Source organism: Centroberyx gerrardi, chromosome 8 (assembly GCF_048128805.1).
Source record: "Centroberyx gerrardi isolate f3 chromosome 8, fCenGer3.hap1.cur.20231027, whole genome shotgun sequence".
NCBI lineage: Eukaryota > Metazoa > Chordata > Actinopteri > Beryciformes > Berycidae > Centroberyx > Centroberyx gerrardi.
In genome coordinates this window covers 3,992,845-4,020,560 of record NC_136004.1, presented here as the reverse complement: position 1 = coordinate 4,020,560, position 27,716 = coordinate 3,992,845, and the positions used below count along the sequence as shown (strand labels likewise).

Below are 27,716 nucleotides of genomic sequence, written 5' to 3'. Positions count from 1 at the left end.
ATGCTGGACGTCAAGGCCAAGGTACTGGATGAGGAGTTGGACGTGGATGTGGACTGGATTGGTTTCGGATCATCTCACGCATGTGGAATTGTTCCCAGATTACACAAAAAGGAGAGTTTCTGCTGTCTTGGAGTAAAACTGGGATTCTACAACTGACTACAGAGTTACAATGAACCCGGAGTTTTTGAAAACTACTAGCCTGATGTGCTGGAAGGTTAATGGTTCCGTTTTGCCATGTAATACTTGAAGTTTCGTGAAGTTTCGTGAAGGAGAAATTACCATAAATAATACACTCTTGTATTAATTTTGTCACCTGACAGAGATACAGAGCTGCTTTCTATTGTGAAGTACGGCTGGCAGTTTGATCCAGTGGAAACCAAATTTTCTACGTAAATAAGCGGTTATACACGTGTTTTATTTCAGCTGGAGATCACACTGACGTAGAGATGACTGGAGCCCTGCTTACTGGATTATTGCTCTTCTCCACTGTGGTAATACCTCCTCTGCACATTCGATACTATACAGTATATATATGTAACACAAGGACCATGTAAATTTTGCTTGTTTTTTTGCTTATATGGTATTAATGTACGATGAAGATAAATAACAGATTTCACATTTCTACTACCTGGAATTCCTCAGTCAATATTTCAAAAACGCAGATGACTCTGCTCTCATAGGCATAACTATTTTGTAAGCAAAAGTCTTAAGATGACTCATAACTTTAACAGTAACCCATACAGTAATGTGTCTTACTTTCATACCAGCAGCCATATTGTAGGCAGAGGATAAATGCTGGATAAATGCTCATTTTGGAATGCAATGCAACTCAACTGTGCATGTAGAATTGTTGTTGTAGGAATTGCTAAAATAACTAAGTTACGTGAACATAACTTTTCCTCATGTAGGTGGTGTGTGAGAGTGAGCCAACACATCCTGGGCCAGACAGAGAGAGGGGCTCACATGGTGAGAGACTGTTGATCACTTTTTAGCCATTTAGTCACCAGCAGTTTCAATTCACAGTGCTAGTCTTCTCTTGCCCATCCAATCAACCCATCAATACAGTCATATTTGATTGACACCTTATTGTAGTAGTGTATTTCATGTCTTATGTCTGTCTCCCCAGCAGAGGCCAGACTGGTCCACCTCACATCAGACTGGGCCTTCCAGCTGGTCAACGACTCACTGGCTTTCCCCAGAGCTGACAGCTTCTGCAGAGGCCAGTTCAGCTCCCTCGCCACCCTGGACCAGCCAGAGGACAAGGAGGGAGCCGCAGAGCTGCTCCAGCAGGCTGGACTCCACTCACCCATCTGGGTCAGGGATCCCAGCAAAGCAGCCTCCAAGCCCCTGGCCCTTGCCAAGCAGTGTGAGTGGAAGCCCTACATCCATAAGCTAATAAAAATAGTTTTATAGCGTACTTTTCTCAGTTCTCATTGAATCTAAAAGGGGGTGGCAGGAGTTCAGAGCTTAGAGAAGTGAGCTTGTGAGTGGAAGGTCAGCAGTTTGAATCCCGGCTGGGAAAATCTGGGTGGAGAAGGTAAATAAGCAATGCTCTCCCCTCCTTCAACAAGTACTGTTGATGAAGAAGGGCTTTCATTGAAGGAGGGGAAAGCCCTTGAGCAAGGCACTTGACCACTAACTGCACCAGTGGAGCTGCTAAATATGAGACAGTAGAAGACTGTGACTGTACTGGTCAGCTCCCAGGAGTGAATGTGTAATTGTGTGAATGTGGAACAGAAAAGAGCATGCATGGTCAGCAAACCCTAGAGAAATAAACATATAGCACTGAAATGTACAGATGAATCAATGATTTCTCCCTCTGCTCTTGCTTAGACTTACAGTTCTCGGCTCTGAACTTCCCAAGGGAATCTCGTGAGGGCTTCGCTCGCGTCAACATGTCCTTCCCCACCATGTCGGCCGTGAGCGTGTGCGTTCGCGTTCAGTGGGACCCCGAGTGGGATGAGGTGTCCACCATCTTCTCCTACGCTGCACCTGTGTTCACCAATGAGTTCCAGCTACGTGGCCAAGTGGACACCCAGGGACGCATCCTCTTGGCGCTCATCATCCACGGGCAACACCGGCCGTATAAGGCTTCTTTCCCCAACGACGGGACGTGGCATCACCTCTGTGTTACTTGGCGGCGGAGCGACGGCCGCTGGGCTATCTATGTGGACGGGGAGAGGAAGGACATGGGCTCGGGGGCGGACACTCCCAGGGATATCCACGGGGACGGGATACTCATCCTAGGTCAGGACCAGGATTCCTTTGGAGGGAATTTCACAGAGCCCTTTGTTGGGAATATCACCGACCTGAACATTTGGAATACCTCTTTGGAGACGAGGCAGCTCCGCGCACTCAATGCTTGTTCATCCTTGACCCAGGAAGTGCTCTTCAGCTGGAGTGTTGACAACATAAGCAGCCACCCAGTGGTCAAAGAGGTGCAAGCCATGCTTTTTTGTCCAGGTAAGGGTACAAAGGGTACGAAAGAAGTGGTACCCACAGTTTTATTTCTTGCACTGCTTTCACTTCATATGGGTTTGAAGCAGTGAACTAGGTGGATTTGGGAAAAGTAATTGAATCATAGCTCCACTGCCTTCGACTAGAGTTCAATGACTTTCCCACCCTACTCAGGACAGTCAGGGTGCGTTCACACCAAGCATGTTTGGAGCAGTTTATTTAAACTCTAGAACCTTTTACTCTTTTAGTTCAGTTCATTTGGCTAGGTGAGAGCAATGCCATTTGAACTCAGGTGGCATGAAATAACCTCACGAAGACATCGGAAAATGCGAGTCTCAGTACTCTTCCAAGAATAGTGTGGTGCAGATCTTTAGGAATAAGAGCGTAATCCCAACCAACTACAGGAAACGATACCCAAAACACAAGGGTTTATGAGTATGAGGAGATGGATGTTGACATCTGATAGATGTCTATGTCTATCAGATGTTGCAGGGACTGGAATCTGATTCGTTTTGACTACCTCCTCCGCCAAAATCTCTAACCTGGCAGGATGACAAGTTACCAAAACTCCAATAAACAAGCTACTTGTGAGTCCATGTGACTTGTTTACAAGCCCTGGTTCACAACCAAATTCAAAAATGCAACAAAGGAAACCTTTCCACAATGGTTTGGATCAAACAAAACGAACTGTGACTGCACTATAACCTAAAAACTCATACTTCATGTTCCGCTCTTTGCCTAAATCACATGCCCCTGCCATATCTTGCCCTTTGCTATCCTTTGGTATAAAGCACAGACCAGCCGGGTTGGTAAACATGAGCGTGCTGTGTGCAATTTACTGACGTCACCCTGGGTATTGATATTCAAATTTCTCCAACACTTACCTCTCAACTGTAGCTTTAAGCTACAGTTGCAATTATAGTCTGGAAAAGCATGTCAGCTACAGTAAAATCTGCAGTACTCCTAATACTGTAGATGTTCCAGTTGTAAGATTTTGACCTTTTTGAGCTTTTCCCTTTGACCATTCATATTAGAATCTATATATATCTTCTTATGTATAAATCTGTACATTCTGTACATCTAAAGAGAATATATTTGGTTTTGGTTAGGTTGGTTAGGTTTTTCTTTCTTTTTGTTCAACATATGTCTACCCGCCTAGACACTTTCTGTACATATGCATGGTATTTTTTAAACTTAGTAATGTGAACTCAGATTTTACACTGATGGATAGAAGCTGTAAATTCACATATTTGGTTTTTTCATACTTCCATATTCTCTCTCGATACTTTAAACTTATTTCTTGCTGTATACATTTCATTTTTTGGTTTATTTTCATATGTTACATATTTTACTCTTCTAGTGCATCCATCAGAGTGTTTTTCCAATTCTTTGACTTTTTTTTTTTGGACAAACAGCTCCCATTCATTTCTAGTGGGGAAATTACTTTTTTCTTGCCAGTTTTTATTCCTTCTGTTCCTAACTGCGTCACCAAGAATGGTGCCAGACCAGTCAGGCCAGAATCACTAATCCAGTGGTTGTTCCCAGTTGCCTGTGCCTCAGCTGTGGAGTCATTCTGGATGATTTCCTCCCTAAAGAGGCCTGTTAACCCAGATAGTGTGAGACTGAACATATCCAGCCTGACATACAGACACTTAAGGAAACGTGTTAGCATGGTTGACCGGACAGAGCGGAGGGAGGGCAGCAGGAGAGAGAGGGAGGGAGGGATGGATGGATGGAGGGGATTCCCACAACTCCAGCATCAGGGCTTCTTTGGAAGAACAGGGCTCCACGCAATGGTAAACAGTAACAAAACATTCCCCCGCTGTCTGAGCTTTATTACCATGTGAGAGGTCCCAGTCAATTTTGGTTTTTACAATGCCAAATTGAGGTTAAAGAGTTTTCAGTCGATTTTCATTTTTGTTACCAATTTTGTTGTTACCAATTGTTTGACTAGTCTCTTGAAGTTGGATAAAAAAAATATGCTTCACCACAAAAACAAAAATAGATCTGCAACAGACCCAGATTAGTTCCAGGGATTCATATAGGACTAAAGATCTCACATTTTTGGCCCTTAAAGACACCCACTTTAGATATGCTCAAATTGACATTGTCTTGTTCTGTGTCACTGTGTGTGTGTTACGTGTGATGCTGTGAATGCATGAGCAGCGGTCTATCAGCAGAGGGAGCTGCAGGGCTGCAGGACGCTGCAGGGCTGGACAGATCAACTCCTCCCGCTGTATGGTCTGGCTGACTGCTCTGATCCACTGCCATTCATCTGCATGAGCAGCAGAGGTAAGGCTGACACACTGCTAAATTAAAATGTCCATATCAACAGGTGGTTTACAGTCATAAATACATGTTTTTCCTACTCTCTATCACTGATTGATATAACACAATAGTGATTCAACCTATAACCAGTTCATGAAGCTTTTACATGTGTTGTTCTAAACACCTTGTGTCTGGTAGCTCTTTGCATTGTATGTTTCTGTTTGTTAAGAATAAATAGAAGAATAACTGGGTAGTTAGCATGAGCAGTGATAGCCGCCATGACTGAACAGACAAAGAAAAGAGAAACTCAAACTGCATCAACAGAGAATCCAAGGAACAAGATGTCACAGTACTGGACACACTGTTTGATTGACAGGTGATCTCTGGGAAGAGCAGCAGAAACACCACAGCAATGAGCGCTGAGCACCAAAGATGGAGACAAAAAAAGATGGAGACAAAAAAAATAAAAATAACAAGGAACTTGTGGATTACCACTTTAAAATTATTTTAGTTAAAGTTATTTTTATATATATATATATATATATATATATATAAACAACAACAATATTATATACTACTGATCCTCCTTGTTTGCTTACCTATTAGTTGTTTATTTACATGTATACTTACTTCGGTTTGTTTGATTGATTGATTGATTGACCTATGGTTGTTGTACCATATTAACAAAATAGTTCACAACATACCAAACAGTTAAGATTCAAAAGGTATAATTTAAACTATGAATGAAATTATAATTAATTATGTGAGCTTGAAATAAAAAAACAAAACTATGTTAAATTATTAATTATTATTATTATTATAATTATTAAAGTAAGAGAATGGTGTTATATTTTATGTAATATTTTACTAATAACTTATTATAACAACCTCCTTACTTAATTTATTGCTCCCTGTAGGGAAATTATCTTTTCATTTGCCCCTCCTCCACAGGGAGGTCAGAGGTCAGGGTCAGCTACAGAACAGCACTCCTGGAGCTGGAAGGAATTCAGTGTCTTGATCAAGGACACTTCAGTCCTTGATCAGGATGGGTTCCTTAACCACTAACACACCCTGACACCTCAGATATACAGTACTTTTGTGTTTATGGCCTATGTACAAACAGGTTTTTCCATACAGAAGTGTTAGATTGATGTGACATTGTCTTTTCCACAGTGCGTTATCTGAAGATGAAAGAGCTGAGCGATTCCCAGAGCGCTCAACCCACTGCTTTTATGGACCAGCTGATGAAACTCTCCAACAAAACCCAGGTAAACAATCCATGCACCTTCATTTACTGTTTTTCTTTGTTTTTTTCTTACCTGACAGAGTTCAGGCTTATCTTAAATTCAGCCCGAGAGGGTGGTGGGAAATTAAAATTAGCCAAAAGCTGGTAAGTTTGACTCCCTTACCAGCCACTTTGACAAGTGACCAATCCTTGTTTGAAGGGTGATACCCATATTTTTGGATTGAAGCTGCCAATAGCCAATGTTTTGTACCGTTCATTACACCACTCTACACTGAGGTTGTCGAACAACGATACTGATAATCATATTTTTGGAATGAAGCAGCCAATAATTTGTGCCGATATTCAAAATCTTAAAATTTACACCAAACCAAAACATTATTCAGTGTCCCAAACTGGACACACAGACATGTTGAAAATAGCACATCCTTCTGAAAAGCGCATCAATCCCAGCAATTAGGGCATTGTCAGTGATAATCACTGAGGATGAATGGGAAACACGATGATATAATTAAAGCACTATGAACACATGTATTATTGTGCAGCTGAAGCATTTCACTGACGTGGCAGGGTCAGCCATTCAAGTTACTTACTGATATCCCATTTCTAATAAAAGGCCAATATAGTACAGTCATAGTAGCAGTAGTAGAAGTAGTAGTAGTAGTAATAGAAGTACTAATAACAGTAGTAGTAATAGTAGTAACAGAATTCTACCAGTAGTAGTAGTAGCAGCACTACTAGTGGTAGCAGTAGTAGCGGTAGTAGTAGTAGTAGTAGCATTAGTAGCAGTAGTAGTACTAGTAGCAGTAGTAGTAGCGGTAGTAGTAGTAGCAGTAGTAGTAGTAGTAGTAGCAGTAGTAGTAGTAGTAGTAGTAGTAGTAACAGTAGTACTAGTAGTAGCACTAGTACAGAACATCGGTCTAACCCAGTGACTATGACTCCAGTCCCAGGTAATGCAGGGGCATATGCAGCCGTCAGGTCAGATGAGCTGGGCTGAGGCGTCCACCCTGCTGGACGTGTCCCTCCAGGCCCTGGAGGAAACCCATCAGGAAGGGCTACAGCCGGAAGACATGTTCTCCCTCATCCAGCTGCTGTCGCTGGCCGCCGACGTCCCCGCCGAACCGCCCGCCGACGCCAACCGCAGCCGGGCCAGCGCCCAGCTGCTCAGCCAGCACTTCATCGGCGTGGCGGACAGCGTCATCAGCCAGGACAACGCCCTCAAGTGGCAGGCCATCAAAGAGGTACCACACACCTCTACATTGGACACACGGTTCCTCCATCTTGAGTTTTTCACAAGGTGGACAGCTAGTAATGCACATATGCAAATCTGTACACTCTGTACATATGGTATCTACTGTATATCTGTAAAGTAGAATATATAGACAAGGATCCCACTGGTCATGGAATTTCTGGAACATCATGTAATTTAAAGAGGTGTATTCCAAACAGGGAAAGTCAGGGAGTTTGATAGTTCTCTGGGGAAGTCAGGGAATATCAGGTAACTTTACAAATGGGTCACTTTACAGGAATACAGCAGAATGTATTTTCCAACTTGTTTCATACATTCATTGCATTAGATGGTTTTCAGCCCAACTGCAGTAGAAACAAGACTGAGAAACAACATTTACAAACCAGGAAGAAAAAACATTTTTAGGTCATGTAAGCACTATATATATACTATATTTAATATATACTATATATGTACTTCTGTAGACCTGGTAATGCAAATATGATGCACATTTTGCACATCATGGATATAAGCTGTAAATCCACATATCTGTTTTCTTTATATTCCCATATTGTCTCATTTGTGTATATTGCATACATGTTGATATTTTTGCTATAATCTAATTGATATTCAGGTTTTCTTATCCTTTTACTATTCTGCTGCTGTAACAACCCAATTTCCCCACAGGGATTTTAGTCATTTCAAGGCAGCTGACCAGTATCTACAATAGACTGCTGTCATATCAGCACCAAAACACTAGAGGGCAGTAGCCTTCTATAGATATTTTATATACTGTAATGGTGGAACTAAAACCTGAGCTGACATACTTCATTAGCCTCCATAAATACTGATTAAAAGATAGCTAAGCCATCCATTTAAACATGAATTTTCACATTCACTATTGCTGAAATAAAAGCATTATTCTCGAGTAAACCATACCCTAACCCGGTTCACAGTTGGTACATTGCTCTCTCTCAAAACTGTATTACTGAGTCCTTTTTTTTTCCAGTTCTGTCTCTCTGCTATTGTTGTGTGCGGCGTGTATGGATCCTTATGGAGGCTGCCTTATGACAAGTGTTGTGTTTCTATCAGCGCTCGCCTCCCTTCCCCCAGGCCTCTCAGCGCTCCAAGGCCACCTCAGCCCAGACTGAATGGATGAGCAGCACTCTGAAACACTGTGGCCATAGTCATCCGCAAAACCTCCCTCGCTCTCCGCCGAGCTCTGTCTCCGGGGCTCAGCTCTTAGACGGCCGTATTGAATTCAGAACGGGGGGTTTCAAAACAGGCAAGGGCAAAATCCACGACGGCACCCTGCATTATAGGCCTATCTATTGAAGCGTGCGCGTGCCCTCTTCAGCCAAACCGTACGTAGACTCTGGCGAGGGGTTGTGATTGTGTAGCATTTGAATGGTCATTTTGAAATGTACCTCTCTACCTTTTGCGGCGGTGCTCAGAAGGGTAGAGTGCCTCAGTGCTGCCGCTGAGACGCCAGTGCTCCCTGTGTTTCAGGTGGTGAGCGGCCCCATGGACGTGGTCAAGAGTATTGACCGTATGGTGACAAGCCTGGGCCCTCAGCTGATGGCAGAGACTGACCACCTGACCATTCAAAGCCCCAACATCAGTGAGTCACACGCACACAGACACACACACACACACACACACACACAGCCTGCAAAGGGTAAAAGAATGCACGACATACAAAGAAATATTAAACCAATGGAGCAAAGGAATTTTGCTGCTGAGGCTTTGCAGAACTGGCTGAGTGCAAATAATGTCTAAATATATAACAACCAAAAAAGAGACATAGACTACTTCAAAAAGATTGTTGTGGTGTAGGCCAATTCAGTAATGTTATAATTAAAAGCGGATAGTCTGATATGGTGGATTTGCTTCTAAATTGAGTTGAAGTCGAGTGGTAGCTTGAGAAGAGTCAGCTCGGTTAACCCGAACAAACTGTTGGTTTTTGGTTGTTAGCTAGCTAGCTAGCCAACAAGCGTTTCACAGATGGTATGTGCAGGAGGTGGACAAGTTCAACGTCAACTCAAACGAGCACAATATTTTCACAGTATGATATCACGTCACGGTAAAAAATCATATTAAAACAACTTTGGAAACAGTTTTGAACTGATATCAAAAATATTGATTTCACAAAACAATGCAGGTAGCAGCCATGGACGACCACAGACGTTAATTTTGGCATTACATTTACACAGGTTTTGTTAGTGCAGGCTGTCATATTGTTTATTGTGGATCCTGGTTAGTTGGCGGACAAGCAACAGACTAGTCTTCCTGGAGTCCATATCAGTTGTGTGGTCCGTATCAGCATTATATTCAACATCAAAATATTTGCTGGGTAGCTAACTAGCCAGCAGGCTATTTAAGCAAACCTGTTAATGTTAAGATACGACTACTAGCCACTACTAACACTAGTCTCTACCTGGTCTCTACTAGATACAGTGATAGTTAGCTGACCAGATACTGTGGTTAGCTAGCTAACAAGCTGACATTATCTAAACACAAAATCAGTCAGATGTAGGGATCAAATGTTCAGCCCCCAGTCAAAAACAGCACAGAATACCTCTGCTGAAGTAGTGAGAAGTCATACATCTAGAAACGCCATCAGCCGTTGTTGCCCAAGAGCTATAGACCTGCATATGGCTGCTAGAGGGTGTGTGTTTCATCAGTGTTTCTCAACCTGGGGGTCGGGACCCCACGGGGGGTCCTGAGATAATTTCAGGGGGTGGCAAGGTGATTTATGGGATAGGGACAAAACATATTTCTACAATACAACTTTATCATGTCTATGTTTTCTGATTTTCTATAATTTTTGCTTTTTTTGTGAAATACTATAGTTTTCAGCTTCTTGGCCTCCACTGATAATCAAATGGGTAGAGAAAATGAACGCATGAATTCAGTGGAATGTGGGTTATGTTGGTCCACGTTACCCATACAACATCTACCATTACACAGAAGCTAAGCTGTGCTGTTTGGTGTCTCTACTGTGGAACGTTGACTTGGATGCTAGAGGAAAGTGTTGGTGAGTGAGCGTACGTATGCCATCAGGGTCATTAAGTGGACACTTCATCAAAACTCTCAGCACTGAAAAGAACTACACTACGCTGGCATTACCTAAACTTATACTTAGCCCACAACATTGCAGCTATTTACTCTAAGGTGCTTTATTTCACTGACATTCTCACAATACAAAAGCAATGACTAAAAACAAAAGGAAGCGGGAACCTCTTATAGCCCTGCTTTTGTGCCTTCTCCAATCATTTCTTCCTTTAACTGTAACTTGTCATATTCTCATCAGGCACTTGTAAACACCCTCATAAACGTCATGGAAACATGATTCTCTCTTGTGTAACTCATTGCCAGGGTTTGAGTAATGGATTACTGGCAATGGATAAACAGTCATTTGATGACAACAAACTACTTACTGAGAAAAACAGTAATCGCATAAAAAATAGGTGATCAGTTGCTGGATTACTCAAAAAAGGCAGCTAGACATTTATTCAAACGTCTTAAATTATTTGTGGATAATGGTTGTAAATGATGATAATACTTAGATTAGGTTAGACTGATGTATCAGTTTGCTGAAATTAAAAAAAATTTGGAGAAATTTTATGTTTTTATTTTTTGGCATGAGAATGGTCAGATTTAAATATATCGAATAATGGCACAAAATATAGATTTATTTCAAACACATTTGTATCGGTATCAATCAATTGAACCTTAACTGTAAGACTATTCTACAGTCTGTAAAGTGTAATTAATTGTTCATTTAACTGCATATTCTTCAAACTCAGAAGGCTGAAATCCAAAAGCAGCTGAAAGTAATCAGATTACATTAAAGAGTCTGAGTATTCCAGTGCAGTGCATTACTCAGGACAAGAAGCCGGCAATCAGTAATTTAATACATAACCATCCTCTGCTTTTTGTTCTCTTTTTGCCTACTTTTTAGAGTTGGAGGTGCAGCAGCAGAGGCTGGAGGAAGGATCCAGTGGATCTAGATTCTGTGGGCCTGACACAGAGAGAGAGACCAACCTAGACTGCATTTCAGTCCCACATCAGAAGATACAGGATCTCCATAACAACGGTAGGAAAATGCTGCCAGCGCCAATCACCTTCCTCCCCCTCTGGGTATTCTACTTACAGCAATCACTTATTCAGACTTATCAATCGCAGCACTGAGTGTTTTGTGGAGAGAGAAGAGGCATTTATTAACCTCAGTTTTACAGGTGAATGCAGCGGACAATGCACTAACGACAGACTTGTGAATGTGTGGCATGCGTTCATCCACTTACGCTCCCAAGGTCTTACATTGAAGTGCAGATGGAGGCGCATTGTTGGGTTTCGCGTATTCCAGACGACTATTCATGTTCAATAATAACTGATGGCTAATATCCTAAATTGAACTATTTTTCACTTAGTGCCGTTTTATTTGGCCGTCTGGTGCTAGTTGAAGAATCCCTCGTCTTGTTGTGTTGAATGCAGGCTTCCATAGGCTCACGTTGGTCAACACGTGGTATGGCTCGCTGCAGCCTCTCTTCAACCCCGAGGAGAACATCACCATGGTTCCTACCGTCACCGATGGCAGCCAGAGGTAACGCTCAAGCGCAAATGGAGCTGGAAATGGAGCTTTTTGTTTTTTAAATGTTTTCTCCACTGTGCCGCCCCCACACTGTCACAGTATGGCATGTTTTTTCCACCATATGTCATACCAGAGTAGGTACAGCCAGAGTCCAAAATTAACTTTTTGGCTCACCGGCCAAGGCTGGTAAACTAAAAAATAAATCACCTGCCAAGAATCATTTTTCCCAGCCAAAATAATGAATACACATTTTCATTGAAATATGTCACCCTAACCATTTTCAATGCTGTTTCATGTGTAGAGTCAGGTCACCTTACCTAAAATGTGACTGTGGATTAAAAAAAATGGATTGGCATCAAAATCACCTCTGTGAGTCCGGTAGATAGCTCTGTCCAGTGCGCATGCTAATGCTTTAGCATAGCCTACAGTTAATCCAATATTAAGCAATCATAGGCAATTAACATGATCCGAAGTATGAAGATAGATTTTAGTAAATCAGTTGGTATTGTTTTTTTATTCTATGGCCTGTAGATTCATAACTTATGAAAACAAAATCTCAATCTTTATCATTAATGAAGTCCATCACAAATCAACAGCATGAAAAACTTCAGCTGAATGGCTAACTTGGTCTCACTTCCTATGTAAACAAAACAAGTAGCGCTCAAAGTGTCGCGGGAAGAGAGATCTTCTGCCACTGAAAGTGCATTCATTTTGTTGAATATCTATTTTAATAATCCTCTAAACAAGTCTGGCAGGTTTTTCGCTCAAGTTTTTATCTTCTCACTTTTAGAATAATGTTAGTCACCTACAATTACTTAACATACTGTATGCTAAAGCGTTAGCATGCGCAGAGCTACAGAGATGATTTTGGTGCCAATCCTCGTGTCACATATTGGGTAAGGTGACCAAAGTCAATGGGCCAAACTCCAAAGAGTAGTACAACAAAATTCAAATGACAAAAAAAATCATATTAGAATGTTTCAGATTTTTATATTAATCAGGCAGCCAATCAGGAGCCTGTTTGATACAGAACCATTGACTTTATTGTCTCACAGTCAGAGAGAGAGTATGGTGGTCAGCGGGGACAAAGTTGGAGAACAGGCAAAGAGCAAAGATATAACCAAAGTATTCAAATGTTAGCATCTCAAAAAGTTAGTGACCACTGTGGTCCGTGACCATTATTGATAATTTTGGACCTTTGGTACAGCCCAATACTACACGAAAAATACTATACAAAACACTCAAACAAAGCTTTTATGATATCTTGTTATACGTGATTTTGCAGCAATATGTCACAAACTGGTATTTTGAAAAGATTAGGTGACATAAGTCTTTCGTTGATGTATGATAGTACTTTTACAGACTGTATTTTAGAGATATTGAAGTGAAGATATTCAGGTAATGATTTTATTATTATGTTTTACAAAATATAGCTTTTATAACATTTTGGACATGAACTCTTCATGTTTTTTAAACTGGGTAGATGTGAGATATTGCAACTTTGTCTCGGCTTTGGCTTTGTTTCAAACCCTACAAACATGTATTTTAGAAGTTTTCCATTGCATGTTAAGAGTAGGTGTTTTTGCATTGCTGCTGCAGGTCTATGAGGTACAGGTATTGGTTTTGTAGGAATGAGTGCCACTTTCTTCAAATGGAGGATGTCTCACTCTCTTCATACGCTCCACATAGCTAGATCGATTTGAATACACTTCATTTTCAAACTCAATTCATCACATTTGACCATTTCTGGGGTTTTGTTGCTGATTTCATTCTGAAGACCTACTGCTCCTTGTGACCAGTGTTGTAGTGTATGTATTTATCTACATGACCAGGTATTTGGGCACCATCCTGGGCTCCTCTGTCATCTCCACCACGGTCCTGGGAGACGACCAGCCAGTCAGCACGGCGGTTCGCTTCCACCTCCAACACAGAGCCCAGGTTGGCAAGTCTCACAAATGTCTCTCTTCCTGAGCTGATTTCTATTGAAAGCTCAGCCATTCCTCTCCTCATGAGATATCACATTCATAGGCTTTTACGTTCCCTATAGAATCCCACCAGTGCTGTGTATGACCCAGTGTGCGCCTTCTGGGATTTTGATCTCACGTAAGTACGAATGAATATCTTCAAAGAGCCAGCATGTCGGATAGCAAAAATTCCACAATAGGTACCAAGGTTATCTCACCGCTCTGGCCAAAAAATCTGACAAACGCAGGATAGCTTTTAGAGTGGGTAACATTTTCATTCTAAGCATTCCCGGCAGTTCTGTGTGTATGTAGATATGTAAGTATGTGTTGTATGTGTTCAACTCTAGTCCGGAGGCTGGTGGGTGGTGGAGCACCAAGGGTTGTGAGGTAGTATCCAAACAACATGGCTCCACCGTGTGCTACTGCAACCACACCACCAATTTTGCGCTGCTGCTGCAGGTCTACGAAGTCCAGGTAGCATTCCTCTCTCCCCACTCTAATTATCCCTTTGTATTTTCGTGTACGCTTTCACTGACAGTATGTGCTGCTATTTACGGCTATGTTTGTGTGTGTGTGCGTGTGTCAGAGGAGCCCGGAAAATGAAAAAGCTCTGCAGGTGCTGACGTTCATCGGCTGTGGAGTGTCTCTGTGTGGCCTCCTCTTCACCTTCATCCTCTTCATCGCGGTGGGGTGAGTCACAAACGTCAGGGAGTACACTCTATAAAGCAGCGAGGGTGAAAAGCCTTTAAGAAAACGCTGCTGGATTCGTGCTCTATAACTGGGGGAAAAAAATGGAACATTGTACTCTGTAGATATGTGAATAGCACCACAGTGAAGTGTTAACACAATGGCAAAAAAATGTGAAAAGAAGTTACTTTGGGTCCTCCGGTCATATATTTCATGCTGTGTGTGTGTGTATGTGTGTGTGTGCATGCATGGTGCAATGCGTGGCTATATGTATGGGTGTGTACATGTGCAGCGTCCCTAAATCCGACCGCACCACCGTCCATAAAAACCTGATCGTGGCCCTGGGGATTGCCGAGCTGCTGTTGATGTGCAGCGACTGGGCCTCGGCCAATGAGGTGAGACTCCACACATGATGCAGATGTAGGAGAATACAGTATTTGGTAGGAAGACTCGCAAAATAATGAGCAAGGTGTTTTCTCTTTATTGCAAAAGATAGAAATAAAGAACCACCTGAAGAGTTCATTTCCAAAATGGTTGGATGTATAGCGTCCATTACTGAGTCATAGGACCCAATCTAAAAGTGGATTTTATCAACCAAGAACTTCCACCCCGAAAATATTTTTTTATACGTATATTGCATATTCCCACGGATAACTGTACAGATGTAGACAACGTGACGTCACATTGAGATATTTTCAGCAGCTACAATGGAGTTTGATAGCAGAAAATGTTTCAGGATCTAAAACATCAGCGGTAAACGTCAGGTTTTGGTGTCAGTACCTCAGAATCAAAGAGCGAGGGCTTCTTTCTAGAGCAGCCATTTTGCACCAAGAGACGTTCAACAATCATACAGGGAGAAATCCATCGTAGAAGAGGAGAGAGACCAATTTCTTCCATGAGTTGTTTTAACTTTGTGCCATCATTTGTAAGAATAGAAGTCACCGTTTTCAAATGAAGGATATTGCATTTACGGCTCGACCAGTATGGGTTTTTGAAGGTCAGTACCAATAACAATATTTATTGAACCTGCCAATAGCCGGTATTTTGCACCACTACTCAACAACTTTAAATTTGACTATTTTCATGCCAAAAAGATTTCCAAACATTCCAGGATTTAGTGTTTACCCCAGAATGTTATTCTTGTCAGGGTGGAAAAGCCTCTGAAAAGGCATTTAGACCATCATGGGACGCTAAAACTCTCCATTGAAACCCAAGATAATACTACTTTTCCTGCTACTACTATTACTACTACTACTACTACCTTTGATAAGTTCTAAACACCCATTATAAATTTCTATACAGATTTAGTGTCATAAAGCGTGGGACTCACCAGATCAGCGAGGCCTTAGTCCAGTAGTCATTCAGTCCTGATAACATGACAATATCATACCATATCATACCTGTCGTTTATCCTCCAGGAGGCGTGCTTCGTGGTGACGGCGCTGCTCCATCTCTTCTTCATGGCCTCCTTCTCCTGGATGCTGGTGGAAGGCCTGCTGCTCTGGAGCAAAGTGGTGTCTGTCAACATCAGCGAGGACCGCAGGATGAAACTCTACTACGCCATCGGCTGGGGTTAGCGTGATCTCTGTCACAGTTTTTATTGTAGGACTGTAGGAGGTATTTTATTTTAAAGCTGAAATCCGGTATTTCCCCGCTTTGTCTCCCCCTCTGATCGTGAAAAGTATTTGAAATGATGTTCAGACTACAACCAAACAACCACGGAGATATTCTATTATCAAAGAAGGTAGCAGTCAGTGTTGCTCGTGTGCCGTTAGCTCACCATTAAACAGTTCCCACCCTAGTAAAAATGGCTTCCCCGGACCAAGTAGGCTAATTTGACTTTTAATTATGTAACTTTGAAATTAATGTGTTAGGAAATAACATCTGTTATGATGGTGTAAATTTTGTGACTTAAAAGTAACAGCAGCCTACAGTGTGTGCCACTAGCACATCAGTCAGGTTAGCCAAAAATGAAATTTTTTTTAGTGTAAGCCGTTTGGGTAGCTAGTATGCTAACTAGCTAGTAGCGCAGGTAACCTGTATTGGCTAATGTTAGCTGGATAGTTAGCAGACTTTTGTCGTACCCAGTCAAAAATTTCATTAGCTGTCTATGCAGAGTCTCCAACCATGGTAATACTGACAATTGGTATTGTGTAACCTGACTCCGTCCAGAAGGATAAAATAGCTAGGCCTACTTCTCGGAAAAAGTCTCGGATTCCAGCTTTAACACTACATTTGGGGCAATACTTTTGGATTGAAGCTACATGAATCATTAAATTGGATCATTTTCATGCCCCAATAATTCCCAAATACTCAGTGTTTCCCCCAGAATATTATTCTTGTCAGGGTGGAAAAGCCTCTTAAACAGCATTTAGACCATCATGGGAGACTAAAACTCTCCATTGAAAGTCAGACTAATGAAATTCTTTGAGGTAGGTTTGCAGCTCCTTAAGTCAGGGTGAGGCAGGTTTCACTGCATTTTACAGACTGTTGAGTAAAATCCTCCCACACCACACTGGAATGATTTCTCTGGTCAGACATCTGATATAAAAATAATAATAATTAAAACATTTTAACTAGCTGTCAGGGAGGACGATAGGCCTCAAAACTGAACCAAGTGAGCTCCGACCACTAGGTTAAAGTGGCAGTATTTACTTTAACTCACTAAGTCACACTTATGGAACATTGCTATTTCATTGTGTGTTACATTGCAATGTTACCGCACTCCCAGTCTAACAAACATCCTGACGCCGCTGCTGTTCATGTTCCCGAATCCATCTGTGTGTGTGTTATGTCGTAATAATAAGCCGAGAACAGCGTGTGTTCATTCACACACTTATACAAACAGCCAGTATTCAGGTGGCCATCCCAGCATACGTTGCAGATGTCTTGAATGTTCCCTTACAGACTAAATAGACAGTCTGGCACTACAGCAGTCACTGTTCCATAAATATGTAAACTCTTAAAACATGCTCCTTCTCTTATGGCAATACCACTTGTTATAGTCTCATTTTTCTTTTTTCTTTGCTTGAATTGTTTTTCAGGACTACCTGTTCTAATTGTTGGCGTAACATTGACAATATCAGTGGACAAGTACAAGGCAGACGATCACTGCTGGCTCAATGTGAAGACTGATATGATTTGGGCGTTCGTGGGACCTGTTATTTTTGTCTTGGCGGTGTGTACTGCAATCTCACTTTGTGTGTGTGTGTGTGTTTGCGTATGTGTGTGCACATTTGCACACATTTGTCTACCTCCTTACATTTCCCTGACTGCAAGTTTTATGGTTGATGCAAGTATCTTTGTGAACATATGTGAAGGAACAGAATAATTTGTTAAATACATTTTTCATTTTTGGTTAAAATCAGTTCCAGTCAGTGATCAACAAAAAAAATATCAACAAAAATCAATATTTTCAGAAAAGCATTAATTAATGCGTTTTTCCCTTTAAAAGACCCTATCTTCATATATTTTACTGGAGATAAATTTCACACTCACTGTGACTGCACTGTATTATGTATTTTCTTTGTCATCTTTATGAATGTTTTTTGTCTCAGGTTTCTCTTGAAACAGAGATTAAATATTGATAAAATATTGATTAAATAAAGGATATATGAAAAATGAAAATAACCATTTAGTACTATTTACTGATGATGTACACTCTGAATTTACCTCCTAAAGATTTACATCAGCCTAAAAAGGAGGGTCCACTTAGGTGGCTTTTCCCTCCACTCCATCCTTGCTTGAGGCCAAGTGGATGTGCAGTGGCATGTATCGTGTTTGTCGGAGGCCATGCTGACGCTGTTGTCGTCTGCCTACAGGTCAATGCGGTGGTACTGTGTCGGGTTGTCATGGTGACCGTTTCCAGCGCGCGTCGCCGGGCTAAGATGCTCAGTCCAAGCTCGGCATCAAAGATGCAGACCTTTGACCTGACCTGGTGAGATACAATGGCCTTTCTACCTCTCTGTCTCTCATTCGCTCTTATTTCTCCTCTCTCTTTCCTTTCTCTTCCCGCTTTTTGTGTGTTCTCTCATTCTTCCCCATGAATCCTTTTTTCTTGTGCACCCATGCTCTATTTCTGTCTCTCTCTCTCTCTTTCTCTCTCTTTCTCTCTCCCTCTCTCTGTCTCTGTTTCCTTTTTGATTTGGGTTGAGCCAGCTACAGTCAATAGAGGCAGTGTGAGAGAGAGGGAGTCTAGGTTCGGGAGTCTGCTGTGGGAGTTGTATGGGCTTATCAACTTAACACCTGGTCCCAGTACAACTGTGTCTGTGTGTCTGTATGTGTGTGTGTGTGTGTGTGTGTGTGTGTGTGTGTGAGCACTTGTTTGCGTGCAATAGAACCGCTGTGTTGGGATGTCTCTCTACCCTCAAAACTAAATTATGCTATAAATCCTGTTATCTTAACAGTGTGTTAATATTATAGCTACATCTAGCATTGTTCAGTTCCCCCAGACAATATACAACATGGACAAGGTCTTAAAAATAAGATTTCTACACATCCTGAGGCAAACACTGGAGTTGGAGAAACATTGGAATTTGTCCAATCAAGTCAAGTCAAGTTGATCCTGTTCACAGAGCAAGCCAAATGCCTGAAGGTTGTTTAATGGCCTTTTTGAAACACTTTACACTGCAACATCCTTATTCTACTTGGCTTTGTTGAATACTCAATTCTAATTTCTGAATAACAGACTGCTGTTTTACAGCTAATCATATCACTCCACAGTCAGACAAGCATGTAATTCATGATAAACTGCAACCTGCTTGGCGCTTGGGGAAGCCAGCATGCATGAAAAAATGGTAGTGCTAAATTGACTCACTTGGGACTGGAACTCTGGATCGCTCTTACCAACAAAGCTAAACTCAAAGTGATGTGACAGTAAGTGCTCATAGAGTCTTTATAGCTGTGCGGCAAGTCAGAGTCAGCAAGTCGGCACAGTAAAGTTTTTTGAAAATTTTGTCTGACAGAGTGACTTATACTAGCTGCTGGTCGCAGCTAAAAGTCTGGTCACTTTTGTTGATTTTTAATCAAATTAACTAGCAGCACCTTGTGGCAAAAAACTGTTACTGCTTGGTTAGTGCCAACAAACACTCCGCTACCTGAGGCTGGAAACATGGAAGACAATATTACTTTAAATTTATTCAGAGAGAACCAAACTTTTGATTACTGGTTAGAGGCTGAACAATAATCTAACCAGATTTGTTTACATTTCTATATTTTCAGTTTTGCTACGGTGTAGCCATGGATGCTAGCTACATATGTCTCTATAGTTACAGTTCTGTTACAGTGTAGCCATGGAGGCTAGCTACATACGTTTCTATAGTTACATTTCTATTATAGTGTAGCCATGGAGGCTAGCTACATACGTTTCTATAGTTACAGTTCTGTTACAGTGTAGCCATGGAGGCTAGCTACAAATGTTTCTATAGTTACATTTCTATTATAGTGTAGCCATGGATGCTAGCTACATACGTTTCTATAGTTACAGTTCTGTTACAGTGTAGCCATGGAGGCTAGCTACATACATTTCCATAGTTACAGTTCTGTTATAGTGTAGCCATGGATGCTAGCTACAAATGTTTCTCCGGTAGTTCTGCTACAGAGTAGCATGGATGCTAGCTACACACGTTCTATGGTTACAGTTCTGACAAACATTTTTTTGGCGAATGTTTGTAAATTACTTTAGCTTGTAATAAAACCATTTTATATCAAAATTTGGTGTGAAATGATTAATGTCTTTGGTAAGTAACGGTGTAATGAGTGGGATCATGTACAGTGAGCCTCTTCACATCAGGGTGTTAATTCACCCTGTTGGGATTTTTCTTGTGCTAATAGGCTACTGTATAATGTCTACCGTACTCGCTATACATACATCCTCATACATAATGCTATTACAAGACAATGGGAGGACAACGTGTACAAACCGTAATACATTATACTAAAAATAAGTATTAGGGAGATTTTCATGAAGTATTTCATTAAGTACACAGTATTAATGTGTGTATATGCGGCAAGTCAGAGTCGGCACCTCAGCACAGTAAAGTTTCTTATTTGAGGTAAAAACCCTTCAAGCCTTTTATTATTTTTACATGATAAATTAAAAAGCAGCACTCCTCTACCCCGATTTACTATTTCCACATTTGTCTTAGCCAGATGGAAATGCCACTACGACATTTCACTTCTCAGTGTGTCTCTTCATTCCCTCACAAACAGATTGAAAGTAGTCATCTGTGCCAGCTCTAGAGTGTTATGTGATTTCAGAAGATTAGAGGGAAAAGGACTTTCAAAAATAAAAGGGAAGCGAAGGAAGTGCTGGCTTTGTCCTTGCAGACATAGTGCAGACTGAAAACTCAATCTCTCTACCCAGGTGCAGCAGTATGACAACAATAGTGGTTTGAACAAAGGCAACCTTTTCTGCCTTGCCCCATGAAATGGTTATTGGCCGTATAAGCACCAAGATCATTGAAAGGATGATTGCAAAGGAATAGGAACATGACTGTGGTAGGCGGTAAAATCCATGGCTGTGTGGAGATGGAGAGTTTGCAGAGGATTCAAGGAGGAAATGCTCAAGAGGGAAAATCTCATCAGAATGCCTTGAAAACTCCACTTGGTCGTCTTTTCTGCTCATTTTCAAGTTTCTAAAAAAGTTTGAAATGAGAAAGATATATGGAGTAATTGCAAATCAAAAGGCGCCAAAGCACAGTGTGAAATATTGTGTCAACAATCATGCTAGGCTACAATTAAAACTCTTTTAGCCACTATTCCCATATCTGTCATTTTGTGTGTGCGTGCGTGTGTGTGTGTGTGTGTGTGTGTGTGTGTGTGTGTGTGTGATCCATTCATGTGTACTGTGTGTAAGTGTGTGTAAACCATGTACGTGTAAATGTGTTTAATCCATAGGGTGTGTGATCTATGGTGCATATGTTTGTGTGTGTGTGATGCATGTGTGTGTGTGTGTACTGAAAACAGTATTGTGTGTGTTTGTTGCAGGGCTGTTACACGGCCGGTTCTCATTCTGCTGCCAGTGCTGGGTCTGACCTGGCTGTGCGGAGTGCTGGTTCATCTGTCCATAGTAGTCGCCTACATCTTCATCGCTCTCAATGCCTTCCAGGTAAATAAAGACACCCAATATATACACAGAGGCCATCCGGGAACTTTTTGACCTTGTTATCTCATTCTCCATATCATAACACACACCTACACGCACACAATAAATGCCAAAAAAAATTGGAGCCTATCACTCAACATAGAGTGTGATGAAGTGATAGCATGGAGCCTACTATCACTCAACATGGGGTATGCTAAAGTGTTAGCATGGAGCCTACTATCACTCAACATACCGTATTTCCTCTAATAGTGGCCAGTAGTCAATTAAAAGCCGGGTCTCCGATAATGGCCGGGGCCGTGGTCGACACGAACAAATAAAGGCCAGCCTCAAATACAGGCCAGGGAAAAAAACAAAGGAAACAAGACTAGGTCAAAACCTAGTATATGGCTGGACCGTGTCCGTCTCCTCTCTCTGCCGCTGCTTCTCCACCGTGCCCACGGCCCGCCGTACCCATCGGGGACACCCGGTGACGCATCGGCATCGGGACCCCCGCCGAAATCTCGGCCGGATCACCGGGAACAAATTGGCGCCCAGCTATCGGCACTGGCCGGAACCGTGCCCCCGGGAAACTCCGGGAAGCGTCAGCCCTCGGCGCGCCGAAACCTCCATGCTTGTCTGTGTCTCTCTCTCCGCCGACAGAACAGAGGGCTGTCAGGTGGACTGAGCTCGCGCATATGCATCGAAATAAACAGCGATATGATATAATTGTATAGATTCTACTTTAGCTTCAGTTAGCTTCAGTTAGCTTCAGCTTACATGCAAACAACGGTGGATACCGGTAAACTCCTGGTGCCTGTTATACATGTAACTGTAGTTTGTAGTAACGTACAAGTGCCACAGGCCGGCGGAAGTCTCTGGAGCATGCCATCGTCGATTACCGTAATTATCGTAACGCATTGCAGTAACAAAAAAACGGCTACCTAACGTACCCCAACAGAAGCAGATCAGAAAACAAGGAGGCTTCATACTAAAATATGAGCAAATATATTTATCAAACAGAGGGAATTAGAAATAAAGGCCTGTCTCTAAGCCTGCTTCCAATAAAGGCCTGGTACCCTCTGCAGTTGAGGTAAATAAAGGCCCGGGCCAATATTAGAGGAAATACGGTAGTGTATGCTAAAGTGTTAGCATGGAGCCTACTATCACAACATAGTGTATGCTAAAGTGTTAGCATGGAGCCTACTTTCACTCAACATCGTGTATGCTAAATTGTTGGCATGGAGCCTACTATCACTCAACATAGTGTATGCTAAAGTGTTAGCATGGAGCCTACTATCACTCAACATAGTGTATGCTAAAGTGGTAGCATGGAGCCTACTATCACTCAACAAAGTGTTCGCAGTATGTTGTCTCAATGTGTTCTGGGGTACGATTTTGCGTGAAATGTACAGGATTGACTTGTTGCACGAAGATAGAGTACAGATGCTGTCCAGTCCCACGGCGCCTAGCTAGGTGTGCAGCATTAACCGTTGCTGTAAAGTTACTACAGTCCTGGAATAATATGGATTGTCACATCAGTCACCAATGTAATGTCAAGAAGAACAGATGAGTCATTATCTACTTAGAAAAAAAAATGGACAAAAAACTACAAGAAAACAGAACTGTTGTGGTACAGCTGATATATCAATCAAAAGATACAGTTTGATCAAAATATGCCCTTGGCTTCTAACCTCTGCCTCGCTGTTATGTTCACTCATTTTAGTTCGACATTAATGTTCCATCACTTTTATTATGTTTGATATTTTGTATTTTATGCACTAATAAATAAACTAAACGTAGCGTGTCCACGGCCTTTAAAACTACTGACAGGTTGTCATAAAGAAAGAGAAATGAGAAAATGAGTGTGTGTGTGTGTGTGTGTGTGTGTGTGTGTGTGTGTGTGTGGGAGAAGGCGGCCAGGCCTTTGAAAGACAGGTCATACCAGATCTACCTCCACCTCCCCTCCCCTGATAACACGGCAGCCACTTCCTCGTCTCGCACTCTCTCCTTTCTCTTCCCACTTTTTCCATACAATATTCTCTCATTTTGCCTTATGCATTCCGCCCACCCTCTATATCTGTATCTCTCCCTTCTCTCTTCCCACCCCCTCCCTCCCACCTTGCTCTTCCTGGGTCTTTAATTAATCAAAATGAGCTAGCCTCTGGGTGACCCCCAGAGAGCTGCTAGTTAATTTAGATTTACTGTGAGTGTCCAGCTGAGGGCAGATAACGCTACAGTAGGAGTTCTTCGGCCCAGCCCGGCCCGTCTTCTTACTTCTTACCGAAGAAACTCTTTTTCACTGGACTGCTTCACCAACCTGCAAGGCTAACAAAAGTAGAATGTATGATAGAGGGCTTCTGAAGGCAAATAGAGCAGAATGTATGAGGGAAAAATCTCCAAAAAGCTTTCTGTCACCAAAAATTCCAAACCAGCTTAAATCCGCTAAAGTTCTAACTGATGACTGACAAGATGTTATTGTTTGATCAATATGATATGAAAAAACGTCCATCTTAACAAGTCATTTAGTCTCATATTCAGCCTTCAAATCTTATTTTTCTTAAACCAAGAGAAACATTCTGCAGTGAGGAGAGATAACTCTTTTGTTATCTCTTTCCAATGCAGCTTCACTTGTTTTGGGAGTTTTCTAGAAATTAGTGTCAGTATGTTGAAACACGTCAGAATAAGGCAGATCTGCACTACTATCAAGAAAATGACACTTGATTCTACAAAATTCTTGAAACAAGTTTGATTTGCATTGGGAAGAATGCAAATCAACTTGTTTCAAGAACCCCACTGGCAGATTTCTTCACTTATTTTAAGAAAATTTAAATTTTAGGACTCAATAATTGACTAAATGACTCGCTAAGATGGAGATTTTTTGTAGTGTAGGTCATCAAACTATCAGCGCAAAGGGAACATTGGCTCTGAACACTCCCTGATGTGACTTTGTATTTCAGATTTGGCTTCCAAATTCGATTTCTGCCGAATTTTGCTCTCCGTGATAATGATAAATGCAAGATAAAATTTGGATTCACATCAGTGCCACACCTTACTGTATCCAATTGACGCCCATGCCAAAAAGGTGGAGAAACTCACAAGAATGGAAAGCAAATATATGCTGCTGTTTTTATTAAGACAGAAAATAGCTTAGTTTGACTGAAATGTGACCTCGCCTATTAGTTGCTGTGTGCTTTCTTTGTACAGGAGAGTGGGAGTGCTAAATGGTATTTGACCTGACGAAAGATCCACGTCAGCTCTCGTCAATAGGAAGCGTATGACTGGGGTTTATTCTTTTCCTCTTTCCACGTTTGACTTTTCTAATTTATCTATTCACGTCTATTCCTCCCCAACAGGGCCTGTACATTTTCCTAGTGTATGCTGTCTACAACAGTGAGGTAAGAGGACATTCAGGCCGTTGTCTTTGCCGCCGTTACAGAATGTCATAATGTATCTTTCTGTGGTATGCGGAGCTGCCAGCTATTTGGAGTGGCTGGACTAAACCGGTGGGTGTAAAACCTTCTTCTCTCTTAGGTGAGGAATGCCATAAAGAGGATCAAAGAAAAGAGGAAAGCCTTATCTTTCACGGTGAGAGTAAACAGCACGCGCCAATGATCCCATTCATCACCGCAACACAGAAAATCAATCTCTTCTGTAGTATTGTTTGAAATGTACATTTGATATTCACTCATGTGTGTTCTGATTGCCGTCTTTGCCGCCGTTCTGATTGGCTCGTCATGTATTCCCAGAACTGTTCCCAGCCAACCAGCTTCCTGCCGTCCCAGAGGGTCCCGGCCACCTCCTGGGGCCGCGGTCCACCGACCCCCTCCAGCCCAGAGACCAGCGAGACCTCCGGACCCCCCAGCTCCACCTCCACCTCTTTGGTCATCAAGAACGGTAGGCTGGGCCGTCCCCCTGGATGGGGGGGGATGTGAAAAGTCTTTATGCCTCTATTAATGTGTATATATGTAGGTAGACTGTATTTTGGTTGTACTTTTACTGACATTTCATTTAGGTCAGTATCTTTGAAAGATGCTTAGCAAGCTGTCTTATTCTATTAAAGGTGCAATGTGTAGCATTTTTACATGAATAAATTACAAATTTTAAGACATTAGTGTAACTAAAATAAACAAACAAGATCATCGCCAAGAAGATCGGCAGCCTCTACTGGCCTCTACTCTGCATTTTACATTGTGTGCTACCTGGTCAGATTTGGCAGGAAATCTGCTGGATTGCTTTACGGCACAAAACAGGACGAGGGCGCTGTTCTGCCAGAGCAAACAGAGCTAAAGCTTTCAGAGTTTCTGGCAATGGCAGATGGAAGGAGTGAAACATGTTTATCCTCTTCAGTAAAGAGAAAGACACTAGGAAGAGGAAAGGGGGACAGGAAGCAACAGGGGTTATGGAAAATGTGTTAATTTGGAGAAACTCTAGCACTAACAATAGCGGCTACCAATCGTCTTCACCGTAGTCTCATTAATTTACGGTAATTATACCAATGTATCAGAATTCATTTGACAATGATATATTGATGGTTAAAATGATACAGATAGCACCTTCAGCTATAAGCTAATGAGGCTAGCATTGGCTAACCAGCTGCTGAAACATTGGCTGAATATTATACTCCCATCTGATTATCACTAGTTTTGTGAAGCAAATCTAATATACAGCTAATTACAAATAGGTTTACTCCACAACAAATTATAGTGGTTGTAGTTTACTCACATGCTTTGAGCGCTTGAATGCCAACTTGGTGTATCATTCAAACAAACAGTAATCTAATGCAGTGGTTCTCAACGTGGGATCCCGGGACCACCAGGGGGTCCTTGAGGGGGTTCCAGGGGGTCCCCAGCAAATTGTTAAACTTCACCATTATTTCATTTACAAGAAGTTAACACAATTAGAGAATGTAGAAGAATGACTGTTTTGATCATAGTTTCTCTGTTATCTCTCTACCTACAATACAGATGGTCGGGAATTCGGGACAAAATCATATCTAACAATAGAAATATTCTCAGATTTGGGTCCAAGAGACAAAATCTCATCAAATGGGGGTCCGTGGCCCTAATGTGGACTAAATTAGGGGTTCTTGATATGAAAAAGGTTGAGAATAACTGATCTAATGCTGCCAAGCACTGAGCAGGTCTTAGTGAACTACAGGTCCACACGACATTCTTGCTTTTTATTTTGGCAAAAAACATTTCGACAATGCCCATAATCTCCTTTAAATAGCTTGTAAGGATATCACATGATCACAGAGCAGAAAAAAAATAGCCTACAAGTTCAGCGTGGGTTGAATACACCTGTCTACATCAGCATTCAAATGATAAATGACTGACTCAAGGATAAGAGGACCCAAACATAAAAAAAAAACATGAAATGAACAATGCACAATGGAATCATGATATCTGTCTCGAAATGTTACAATTGTGTCTATGATGTACACTACCAGCGAAAAGTTTGAACACACCTGATTGCATGTACTATGTTTTAACAACAAACTTGACGAACGATTGGGGAAAAGAGAATTCGAGGAGAAATGCAGATGAGTACAAGCGAGGGATCTTCACTGTCAGGCCAGATGGGAAAAGAGTTTTGTGCAAGAGAAGATTCTAGTTGTTTTCTTTTTTCATTCTCATAACGATCCCCTTGTCATTTATATTCATAAAAGCATTTTTGTTTGCATTTTTTTGTTTCTCTGTGTTCATATCGTAAAGCATTGTTTGTATTGTGCGCCGTATTGTTTGCATACCACTGTACTGTTTTTGTATTGCAGTTTTTTTTTTGGCCTTGCATAAAGAATGTGTTTGCCCAGGGAGAGAAATGAGAGCTATGAATAAAAGTAAATAAAATAAAATAAAAGTCTTTTTTGTCTTCCAGAGAGTTTCAGAAAGGAAAGCTTTGTGAGTTTCTCCTTGAAACCGGCGTCGGGAAACCAAGTAAGTGCGACAATCTTAAAATGTCCCACTATGTAACGCTACGGCAAAATGCATTGCCGTATACCTGGCTGTTTGATTATCTGAATGTTTATCTGTGTACAAAGCCCTTTCAGTCTCTACATAAAAGGTTTGTGTGTGCGTGTTTGTGTGTATGTGCTTGTGTGTGTGTGTGTGTCTTTTCTATTTTCCCAGGTGGTTCAGCTGACTGGGTTCAAGCCATCAGGTACTGAACTTCACTGCACATTGGTCACATAG

The 27,716-nt window shown here is 41.6% G+C and overlaps 1 protein-coding gene across 1 annotated transcript; it reads left to right on the top strand.

The window, feature by feature from the left end:
• adgrd2 (adhesion G protein-coupled receptor D2) lies at window positions 1-27,716 on the top strand. Its single transcript, XM_071906739.2, has 23 exons — window positions 1-61; window positions 1,127-1,366; window positions 1,834-2,463; window positions 4,624-4,749; window positions 5,899-5,993; window positions 6,919-7,209; window positions 8,706-8,817; window positions 11,161-11,295; window positions 11,694-11,802; window positions 13,623-13,728; window positions 13,838-13,893; window positions 14,102-14,228; window positions 14,341-14,444; window positions 14,734-14,836; window positions 15,860-16,013; window positions 17,486-17,619; window positions 18,263-18,378; window positions 21,429-21,549; window positions 24,879-24,920; window positions 25,057-25,110; window positions 25,272-25,419; window positions 27,403-27,461; window positions 27,654-27,716. The coding sequence occupies exons 1-23, from the start codon at window positions 1-3 to the stop codon at window positions 27,714-27,716; spliced, it is 3,186 nt and encodes a 1,061-aa protein (XP_071762840.2).